General features: G+C 36.3%; 1 protein-coding gene across 6 annotated transcripts in view; it reads left to right on the top strand.

The window, feature by feature from the left end:
* Positions 1 to 1,775: 1,775 nt before the first annotated feature.
* Positions 1,776 to 12,233, top strand: part of LOC149562842 (protein cornichon homolog 2-like) — a 132,486-nt gene continuing 122,028 nt past the window's right edge. Inside the window, exon 1 of one of the 6 annotated variants that reach the window (XM_089826296.1) lies at positions 1,776 to 2,202. In XM_089826296.1, coding sequence (XP_089682422.1) covers positions 2,128 to 2,202 — 75 coding nt within the window. In that variant the 5' untranslated portion in view covers positions 1,776 to 2,127. The remainder of the gene's footprint in view (positions 2,203 to 12,233) is intronic. The other 5 variants (XM_089826299.1, XM_089826300.1, XR_016363998.1 and 2 more) reach the window with 5 other exon arrangements.

Raw genomic sequence — 12,233 nt, 5'->3', positions numbered from 1 at the left:
TATAAATATAAAAATTTGAAAATTTAATTTAAAAAAAAAAAAAAAAACTACTCTTATGATAAATAAAATGTACAGTAATTTCAGTATTATACATAAAATAGATCTAAAAATGTAAGAAATGTAAAATATTCAGTTAAGTACAATCGAAGTAAAAACAAGATGATATGATATGATATGATAGATTTTAATGACATCCACGAGACTAAAGTAGTCTATGGGACCCATGCAATCGCCCTCCCGAGTCAGGAGCCAAACTAGTCAGTTGCAAAGTTTTGGTTAACTTGTCTCTTCTTCTCTGAATTTTGATAATCAAATCCGCTGTTCTCTTCACTTGATCTTCCTCAAATAAATAGTTGAAGTCCTTGTTCTGCAGAATTTTTGTATAATAAGATCTGATGTTGTTGTAAGCCAAGCATTCCATGACAAAGTGTTGCTCTGTCTCCACTGTTCCCATATTGCAGAATAAACATGTTCTGTCTGCCCACTCTTCCTTTGGAACTTGCCATCTACCAGTTTCACATCGCAGCTGATGTGAACTAGTTCTAATTTGTGCCATCAACATTTTTGCTTTCCAGTTAATAGGTGCCCTTATATAGGCCTTTTCATCATGACTAGAAGTGGGATTAAATTCTTTAATGTAATAAGATTTTTTCCTCCCTATGTGTCTTGTCCACAGAATATTGCGAAATTTTTCATTGACAAACTTTTTTATTTCTTTAATGTTATCCGGGCAAGCTTGGATGTTGATGTCCCATTTTTGCATCCATTTGTCATTTTGTTTCATCCATGTGCTTTTCCGCCTCACAAGTTTTTCCTCTATTACCAACTTGGGCCAACAATGTGTTTCTAGACCTTGGATTTTCTTTAAATAGCTTAGCATTCGGATCAATGCGACGGCTTTTAATGGAAAGGAACCCACCTCTGCCAAAAGGATTTCATACGGAACTGTGGTCTTGACTTTAAGATTGCATGTGATAAAGTGTTTTTGAATTGATAAGTAGGAGATGATTTCCACAGCTAGTCAAATTGTGATGTGAATATCAGGATTTAACTGTGTGATTTTTGAGTCAAACTCGATGACCCATGTTTCATGAGTAGTGATTCAACATGAATCCATCTCTCATGAGAATAAATGGAACACTTAGCACTCATTGGATCTAGGTGATGCTCACAGGGGTGAAGCACCGGGACTTCCCGGGAGGTCACCCATCCCAGTACTACTCCAGCCTGAGCGCGCTTAACTACAAAGTTTCCTCCACAATTAAACCCAAAGCTTGCAACCCCATTTGCAAAACCTTCACCACGTGTTGTGCCTTATGAACCATTCATTAGAAAGCCCCTTAAGCTCATCAATTGATAAGTAGGAGATGATTTCCACAGCTAGTCAAATTGTGATGCGAATATCAGGATTTAACTGTGTGATTTTTGAGTCAAACTCGATGACCCATGTTTCATGAGTAGTGATTCAACATGAATCCATCTCTCATGAGAATAAATGGAACACTTAGCACTCATTGGATCTAGGTGATGCTCACAGGGGCGAAGCACCGGGACTTCCCGGGAGGTCACCCATCCCAGTACTACTCCAGCCTGAGCGCGCTTAACTACAGAGTTTCCTCCACAATTAAACCCAAAGCTTGCAACTCCATTTGAATTCTTTTTACTTGCCGCCATTTCTGTTTGGACATATTACCGCCGCACACTTCACATCCGTAAAGAATCCCAAGTAGGGACTTGAAAATAAAATCCACTCTTAAATGTGAAAAGAAAAAGAGGAGGAAAGCAAGGACCCAAAGCCAGACCATTTGAAACAAGAATGGGTGTACTTTTTCTTTATTTTAGCAGAATATTTGTATCCTGCGGGGTAAAAAAAATTCTCAGTTTATTCCAGCGAACACACAGAGAAGGTTTGGATTATCCATTTGAAAAAAATTCTCTGCAGTGGGCCGGCCGATTATCAAACATCATATGTTGATTGGCGGATCCACCTTCTGCTCTTCAAACTATCTTTTCCTTCCTCTGACCTTTGCATAAACTGAAGGTCAATTGAATACTTCACCATTATGCAATGTTTAGGGATCCTTGATTGATTCGTAAGACAGATCTTGAAGGTGAATTGGACGTTTCATGGCCTGGGAGGTGATCTTGTGGTTAGTTACATTCGTTATCGTCATTGCACTCCTCGCAATCGTGGTATACCAGGTACTATAAGAATCTGAACCATTTTTTCGTTGTTGCCCGATTCTTTTTTATCATGGAGAATTTGATGTTACTGTAAAGTGCAATGAGGGTTCGATCACCTGACTTCTCTTGGCAAAAGCTTTACAACACCCACATTATTGTTTCTCCGGAATTTTTTCATATTATTAGTTTCTAGAAAATTTTGCGCATAACATGCTTTCAAATAACTGGAAAAATATCTTTAGTATTGTTTTTTGAAAAAGACCGAAATTTTTGGAAAACATACAGAGTATCACTCTTCTTTCAAACCTACTCACAGTTTTATTTTTCAGTTTGAACTAATTCCAGATTATTAACAGTTTAGGATAAGGATTATTTAAGACGTCGCTGGTGTCATCCTTTTGGTTTGGAGACATCTATGATGAGATCGATCTTATGCTTTCTTGTTTTTCTTAGAAAACTGACCATTCCCAAATAAGAGGTAGGCCGGAAAGGTTTTAAAAATAAAGCTCTCCGCATTACGTCACGTATACTCAATACTCGGGGGAGAAACAATTCAAGACACCGACCTAATTTTTTTCACAAACAAAGAACAAACACTACCTAGACTTACCTAATATTTGTCGCGAACAGGGTGCACTTGCTGTCTTAGTGGAAAAGTTTCATAAGATGCTCATTTTTGTTGTTAAATTATGTGCAAGATTGTGAACTGCCTCTGATGCTGTTTGCGATAAGCTTTAACTTTATTGAATTCTATAACCGATACCCCACAATCGTGTAAATTATCTGTTGGAATTATGTACCAATTTGTTGCGGTAGGGGAATTTGAACCTGGGTTACATTCTTACGATTGTCCCCTATCGCCATTATAATGCAGCCTCATTAGCCATCTTTAGAATTACCGTTTATGAGTTCTTGTTGATATTTTTAGTTTTCTGGCTACATTTATGAGTCTTGATTATACCTTGCTCTCCACACTTTTGATCTAGTTAACATATAATTTTCAATTGAAGGGGTTAATTGCAAACATTGAATTATGTACTGTTAAAGTTTACCTGGGTCTTGCAAAAAGGGAATGCTGAATCACATGTTGACATTTTTAACATGCAGTAAACAAAACAAACATGCGGTACTGATGTAATGTTCTATTCAACAATATACTTGCAAGTATTGAGCTCTAAACTGTCAACTTTAACTAGATCTTGTAAATATGGGATGCCCAATCACATTATGACATAATTAATCTGTAGGTCATTGTCATGACAGTTTTCCCTCAAGTAGCAATAGATCATGTCCTTCTGGACAGACCAATTTATATCGGCATTTGAGGTGTGCCTTTTTTCTTCAAGCTTTTAAGGAAGCTTTTGAACCATCAAAGTGTCAAAATTTCAAGATTTACAGTCTTAATATGAAGATTGGAACATCGCAGCTTGTATACGTGATAGACAATATTGTTATCTTGTTATCGCAGGAGTAAGAGACAAAGGCACACGACTTAGATTGGATGGAAATTTGGCCAGCCAAGTAATCGAGATCAACTTGTGAATTAGCAAATCTAATCAAAACATTCAAAATAAAAACATATAATATTATTTTATCACAAGTCAAATCAGACTCAATTGTAGAAATGATGGCAATCATTCAATAAAAACAAATTCTCTAAATATGTGAAGAAAATTATATTTTATATGATATCTTCATAGTTGCCAAGAGAAGAGCATTAGAACTGTTACGGAGGATGTTGGAAACCTATTATTAGTGCCCAAATTGTTATGTGTCTTGCGTGTTGTTTCAACAATATGTCAACTCTAGATTTGGTTAAAACAGTACAAGGATTTGTTACTCCTTTATATATGTACTTTCCCAAATTTTTTAAGAGAGATATACCATGTGATGTTTATTGAAAAGCTAATTTGGTGTCAGAGCAATAAGGTAGAAGCTTGGTGGTGATTATCTGGTCCATGCAAGTATGTCAGTTTGTAATATGCTGAAGGTGGGATCTGTAGTGAAAGTCTGTTGAGCTTGCAGTAGTCAAAAGGAGGAGGCGATGCACTTGTTCAAGTCGTTTTAATTTCAATCAATTATTTTACCTATAAGAGTCTAAACATATGCAAGAAATATTTATGACGTAAAGATAATATTAGAATTGTGAGAATCAAGTAGTATTCTTACATATCAAGTCTGCGTCTGTTGGAGCATAGATAATATAAATTTGAACAAATGTAGTTTTGCATAGAAAATTGTGCCAATTTTTTAATCCTAGAATACAAAGTCCCAACTATTTACACCTCATGGGAAGCTCAGAAATATCAAGGTGGGTTGGTGGGAGTATTAGAAACTATCAAGAATTTTTTTTACTGTCCCAAGTTAGCTTTTTTTGTAATATTCTGCTCTTTTTGTCTTCTTTGGAATTTTTGAGTTAGAAATCAATCCAACAATGGACTGCATAAAAAATGCAAGGCTAATCATATAAAAGGCTACTGTGATTTTTTTGTATTAACTGAAGTTGATTGACAGCTACCATAAAACCCTCATTTATTGAAAGGTATCAAATTTGAAGTAGAAACTTAAAATATATATTGCTGCTGGTAGTATATGACAGAGATACATTTAGCATGGAATACACTTGTATATCCCAAACTACCAATTTATCCACAGACAACGTATATAGTCTTCTTATGCATAATTACTAATAATAATATCATAATACAAATTCATAGTTTCTCCATAACCAATCCCACCCACAAATTGCCTGAAAGTGCTGATACAATAAAACACACTGAATTATGATATGTATGCAACCTGTACAACTGCCTCTTGCCGCTATGACTTTATATGGATTGACCCAACTATGAAGACGAGATTATGGCAGCAGTATGAGCTGTTTCAGTGATTCACAATGTCTGCAGCAATTTTAATAAGGTCCAGAGGCTGCAAAAATCTGCCAACCAGATCTGTACTTGGGGTTTGGCACATTCAAAACGTAGTCATCAGCCCACAATAGTTCGAGCAGTTCTAAAAATGTCCACTGATTTTTATAGTGACCCATCTTTGTCTGTGAAGCTCAGATGGAGCTTCAAAGCTGATAATCAGCCTCAAAAAGAAGAAGAAGAAAATACGTGAAATATCCTGTCACTAGGGTTTGGTTGATAAATTGCTCTAAATTGTTAAATTTCACTTCCTCAATGTAGCACTCAGCTAGGATAACTCAGATCCAAATCTAAATGATGTCTGAAATCTGAATTTTTTCCTCAAACTCAATATATAAACCCTCAAGTATGCGTTGGGAAAATTGAAATGATGATTTTGCTTGCATAAAACAATGTAGTGGCACTGTAGCAGATTAAGAAAATATCCAAAACCAGCATATTTACTAAGTTACTGGTTTGGGTTTGGTTCCAAGTTCGAAGTTCGAGAACTGGTTTGCAAGTTCATCAAAATTTTTGAAAGGGGTTTGGGTTCGTTAGTACAAAAACATGTAAAATATATATATATATATATATATTTGTGAAGCATGAGTTAAAATTAGAATGTAGCATAGTAGCATAAACAACAAAAACACCATAAGCTTGTAATCATAGTGATCATACCATCATATAGTTTAAAATCAAAGATTCAAAACACTAAAAATAAATCATAGCTTTAAGTTCAAGTATCATTGTTCAACTAATGGAATAAAAATCTATTAAAATTCTAAGTTCTTCAATATTCATCTTCTTCATCTTCTTCTTCTCCGGCATTAGTTTTGAGCTAAGGCCAATGGGATCAGCAGCAGCAGCAACTTTAGGTGTGGATGCCAAAATATCATTAAATTTTGCAAAAAATCTGATTTTGATGTCCACGGGACCCAGCAAACAGGCGGGTTTGAATTGATTCAATTTTCCTAGCTTGGTCTGCCTGGGTTCGAACTTGTCTTGAACCCAATCGAACCTGCAGTCAAATAACAGCACCCTGCCCGAACGAGAGTTCAAACCGGATCAGAACTTCAAACCAGTTCAAACTTCTTTTGGTCGGGGGGGGGGGTGTGGATGAACCATGGTAACTTAGCATATTTATGATATCGGATGGAATCACCCAAGATTGGAAGCAAAGGTTTTCATCCTTGATCCCAGATGGGGAGTCCAAGAGGGTTTTCGTCGTCTTAAATCTCAAACAAACCAAGAGTTGCCCAGATCTAAAAAATGGATGCAAAATGATAACTTGAATGGTGCAAATAAAGATAGACACCTCGATGATATACCTTTTCAAAGGTATCTTGATATTCATCTTCTTCATCTTCTCCTTCTCCAGCATTAGTTGAGCTAAGACAAATGGGATCAGCCAACATTAGTTGTCGATGTCAAAATATTATTAAATTTTGCAAAAAAATCTGATTTTTGTTGTCTGCAGGACCCAGCAAACAAGCGGGTTTGAACTTGGTTCAATTTTCCCGACTTGGTCTGTTTGAGTTCAAACTTGTTTTGAACCCAATCAAACCTGCAGTCAAAAAACAACACCCTGCCCGAACCGGACCAAAACTTTGAACCAGTTCAAACTTCTGCTCGTCAAGGGGAAGGACGAACCATGGTAACTTAGCATATTTATGATATCGGATGGAATCACCCAAGATTGGGGAGTCCAAGAGGGTTTTTGTCGTCTTAAATCTCAAACAAACCAAGAGCTTTTATCCTTAGATGCCCCAAATTGAATAAATTGCCCAGATCTTAAAAATGGATGCAAAATGATAACTTGAATGGTGCAAGTAAAGATAGACACCTCCATGATATACCTTTTCAAATTAGGCCCATGGGTTCTAAGTTTTCCTCCAAATATCTATGAGTACTTTTAATTCTTATTTATTTTTTTATTAATATTTATTTAAGTATTTAAAAATACTTTTACTTTAACACTATTGTTTAAAAACGCCTTGCATTTTAATTGTGATAATATTATTAAGTTGCTTTTAAATTAGAGATTACAGGGCCCAATTTACATAATACTATTTATTTAATTTGACCAGAAGAAAAGGACATGACAGTCTGCCCTTACCAGAATTGCTTGCCACAAGCAATTTGCTAACCCAAACGATGTCTCATGTTGTAATGCCTGTATAGTCTAGCTCTTGTTCTTGTCAAATGAAACAGCTTTTGCCAGAAAATGCAAAGCATACTTGGATGCTTAATTATGAATGTGTCAACACCATGAATAATGCTATAGCATTTGGATCTTGTTTCTATCACATGGAACAACTAGTTTGAGAAATCCCTGGCAAGATGCACCATTATATTTTTTTATGTGTCTTCGATCAAGCAATGAAGACTTCTAACTCTCCGTACTCTGCTCTTTACCATGATGAGGGATGGAAACATACACAAATTCCCGCAAGACCAAGAGCTGCCATATGAATTTGGCACCACATTTTTTATGCACCATGCTGATCTCAAAGTTAGCATGATGATAGCTGCAGGCTGGAACCCTTATTAGTTTGGACCAATCAGCTTGCATACAAGCTAGAATTAAGTTGCAGCAACCAAAATTTATTACAAACCGCATCTAGTTGGAATGAGCTGAGACAGTTGTTTTCTGTAGCTCTAGTGGCTGAAGCCCTTCACAAGCATGATGCATGAGAAATATCTTTAATAATGCAAACTAGTAGCTGATATGACTAATAACAGTATTCCTAAATCAGAACCACCGGAAAGAAGGAATATTAAAATGGTATAACTGAAATACTTGAAATCCCTTGCAAAAACCAGGAAATTAGAGCCAGGAAATACCCATATAATAATGACTGGAAATATACCAACAACAGCGAAAAATTGAAAATCACTCAATCTCCCAACTGAGTACAATATACATCTATAGGTTTGCTTTTAATGTTTTGACCAGAAATAAATATAAACAGCAAAAAACAAAATAATGAACACTAATATATGACAATTTATTTGGGAACACCCTCCAACTTGATGGAGAAAACCCAGCCACAAATATATCACTTATTTTTGAATAAGCAGAAGGCTGAAATACAATATGCTGAAACACAATGTGCAAACTAAAGTAATGATCATTACCAATATGATCTGCCTACAATACCCATATATCAGTTTTATCTACAAAGAATATCAAATGTATACGTGTTTTAATACAAATTCCTCTTGGAAGAATATATAAATTGCTTTGGCTCTTCATTGTCTTGCAGTTAGAAAGTGAAAACCCTTTGTTGTCTTGACACTTTAGTGTCTTGTCTCTTCAATGTTTTGTCCCTTGAAGGTGAGGACCTGACAATGACTTTAATAAAGAATAGAGTATATATATATTTCAAATTTAGGAGAGAAAGATAGCTCCCGGCTCTATAATATCAACACTCCCTCTTAGCTAGGGAGGTACCTTTTCAGATATCCACATAAGCACCAGAATCAAATTGCAAAAACAACCCCTGCAGGTATGAAAGATAACTCCTGCAACTACATATTATCAACATAGCAAATATCACAAAGAGAATGCTGCTGCAACCATCACAGGTATAGCAGATAGCTCCTGCAGCTACCCATCTTCAACACTTCCTCTTAGCAAAGGAGATATCATTTCCAGATTCCCATGTCATGGAGTCTCTCAATATGACACTCACAATGGCTACACCCATTTGTGAGAAAAAAACAAAATTTTCTGTCAATGTGATGGTATCATGGAGTCACTAAACATGATGTTCACCATGGCTACTCCCATGTGTGAAATAATGGCAAGCTCACATCTTTAGGTCGCTCAATGTGATGATGTCATGGAGTCTAAACATGAGATCCACTATGCCTATTCCCATTACTGAAAAGAGAAACAAGGGTTTTCACCTCAAATTTCTTAGTCTCAGAAAAATATGCATCACGAGGACTTTCACCTCAAATTTCTCCCTCTCAAAGAAAAACGCATTACAAGAGCTTTCACCTCAAATTTCTCCCCTCAGAGAAAATTGCATTACGAAGGCTTTCACCTCAAATATCTCCCTTCCTCTTAGAGAAAAATGTATTATAAGGGCTTTCACTTCAAATTTCTCCATCTCAGAGAAAAATGCATTACAACACATAATAAGAGCAACTGATGCTGTGACTCACTCTCAGCAGTGACTCCCTCTCAACAATTGCAACATTCTCACACTAAAATGACTAAGAGCTTCACACAGCTTTGAATATCACAGTAAATACAGTTGGCTCCCATGTTTGACCAAACAAGGAGCTTTTGAAGCCACACTGCTTTAAGAGCTTGTTGATACTCTGTGAAGGAATTGGTGCTCTCCATCTGCTGCTCAAGCTTCCTTTGAATCTCTAACCCGATATGAAGGGTGGGTCACTGCAGAGTATTTGCACACTCAAACTATGCAATTTACTCGATATGTTTTTCCCAATGCAAAGAAATAATCTACAGATTGCAGTCACATCCAGATACAAGCACACCATCTATAAATTCTTGCTCAGAATTTACACATGATGAATATAGAGCGTCTGTTTTGCCCAATGCAAAGACATAATTTACAGATTGCAGTCACATCCAGATACAAGCCCACTATCTATAAATTCTTGCTCAGAATTTACACATGATGAATAGAGCGTCTCTGTTGATTAGACCTGGCTTCCATCTCCAGAGGCTGATACATTAATAAACATAACATGAAATTCCCAATATGGTGACTCTCTTGATTTTGCCAAGACTTCCTTAATAATGCTGGCTCAATAAGTCTGGAATTATACCACTGTAGTGTCTCTGGGAGTCTCAGCTGCTGCCTCTTGGCTATGTGATTCATTTTATGCTATGAGTACAATCAAGAAAACACCACCCGTGCTGCAGTACCCTCATTAGATTTTGACAGGCAAAAATATTATAACGGTTCTAATTACCATATTTGAACAGATGCTAATGTACTTTCAACTTCTGCAGCTAACAACGATTCTGCTATGTCATTCAGGACATAAACAGATGCCAAGACTTAGCAGTCAGATGCACAGAATGCCAAAATACTATGCCCCCGATAATGTCCAATGGTTTGCGTATCTTCATACACGGACTTCTCTACTTCAAGGAATATGTATTACAGATACCGCCATCAGATATAAACTGTCCGTACGATTATGAAAACAGAGCAAGTGCCTGTGCACTATATCAAACTCACAGCTCTAGCCAAGATAGAAGTAGTGAAGCAACACTCCAGTCAGCAGTAGTATTGTATTTATTGAACATTTTGGCTTGATGACTATAATGATAAATAGTTCACGCACAGAAGAAGTAGAGTCTTGCAGCAATATAAAAATATGCGCCCTCCTTAATACTGTCTTCAGAATGAATGTGATAGTCTCTGAAAACTAAACAACAATGATTCAAATATTATTTCATTGGGCATATAATACTTTTTCATGCATATTAGGAGTTCACATATAGGAGGCAGGCTTTAGAAATAATAATCTGCAGCACCCAATATTAATGAATGTCACATAGAATATGCTTGTCTTTTCTAATATTTCCCTGTAAGTATTTTAACGCCACCCCAAGTACAAAGTATATCTGGGTTGTCCCTTTCTACAATTTAATCACAATATTAAACTGAGATGCCTCCATGACTAGACCAAATAGAAAATTGGGCCCCACAATTACCACACAAGAGCTATTATTTTAATTGGCTCTTTAAATAAAACTTCGCAAAAAAATAACAATTTGTAGAAGCCCATTTTGACACCAAAGATTTATATTATAACTAGAGTAAGTATTTCTCGTTTCCTCCGAGTCTAATCAAAATACTTAAGACTTCAAAAAACTTTATCTCTGAAACAGATTCTAATTCTTACAGATTTAGCACAAGAGTGAATTCCTTTGTGAATCCATGCCTTGATAGAAGAACCAAGTTTTCGTCCAGCTCTCCTCTTAAATCCATCTTTCCTGTTAATGCCAACGCATCAATAATTTAGTCAAATTCAATAAAATACCTGAGCATGCTTGAATAATCCTTATTTGCTGTTATCCAACCCACTCTGTTACCATGTTAATGTTTTGACCAGAAATGAACTTAATCCGCAAAAACAAAATAATGAACAGTAAGGCACGACAATTTGTCCTAGGAAAAGCCTCCAACTTTAGGGTGAAACCCAGCCACAAATATAGTACTTTAGTTATGAATAAGCAGAAGTCTGAATTGCAATATGCCCAAACACAAGGGTCATACTGAAGTAATGATTATCACCAATACGATCTGCCTAAAATACCCATATATCAGTTTTCTCTACGAACAATATCAAATCTGTACGTCTTTATACAAATTCCTTCTGCAAGAAAATGTAAAATTGCTTTGCCTCTTCCTTGTCTTGCAGTTACAAAGTAAAGACCCTTTGTCGTCTTGACCCTTCAATGTCATCTCTTGAATGTATTGTCCCTTCAAAGTGAGGACCCTATTGGCCTGGTTTTTCACCTTCAAAAAATTTCTGCAATTTACAGTGAAAATCTAGCTGACCTTTTTGAAATTAGGGGTTATGTGTTTTAATTTGTGTTTGCCCTAGATAGAACCTCTAATTTCATGTTATCCTAATGTTGTTGTACCCTAGTTTTCAGAAATAGTGTTGCATTTGTTCAAATTTTCAAAAATATGCACGGGAAATATTTTGCGAGCCCTAAATGACCTTGAAAAAACGTTTTTCCATAGTTTTCGCATTGTCTTCTAATATTTTCCTGAAAATCTCTTATCTCAGCGTGTTTTTCCTTTTAACCATGGGTTTGTATTTTGAGTTAGATGGCACAGTGTTATTTTGAAAAGGCTTAACCTTTTTGGAGTTTAGTTCCCGACCGTCGATTTAAAGAAGATCAACGATGGGCGTATCCCCGCATTATGAAATTGATTGAACTTAAAGCAAAGCGGGGAAGTGCAGTCGTGACCCTTGTTCCTGTGAGTCCCGTTTAGTCTTTGGAAACACTCTAAATCGAGAATCTTTCATGGTCGTTGATCTTGAGAAGATTGACAATTGGCGCTTCCTTGCACTATGAAATTGATCGAACTCTAAAGAAAGTGGGGAAGCGAGGTTTCGACACGTGTCCTGTTTCCC

The sequence above is a fragment of the Cupressus sempervirens genome, chromosome 4 (genome assembly GCF_028749045.1).
Source record: "Cupressus sempervirens isolate cs-2001-9-10 chromosome 4, ASM2874904v1, whole genome shotgun sequence".
In the NCBI taxonomy this organism is placed as follows: domain Eukaryota; kingdom Viridiplantae; phylum Streptophyta; class Pinopsida; order Cupressales; family Cupressaceae; genus Cupressus; species Cupressus sempervirens.
This window is presented reverse-complemented; position numbering and strand designations above follow the sequence as displayed.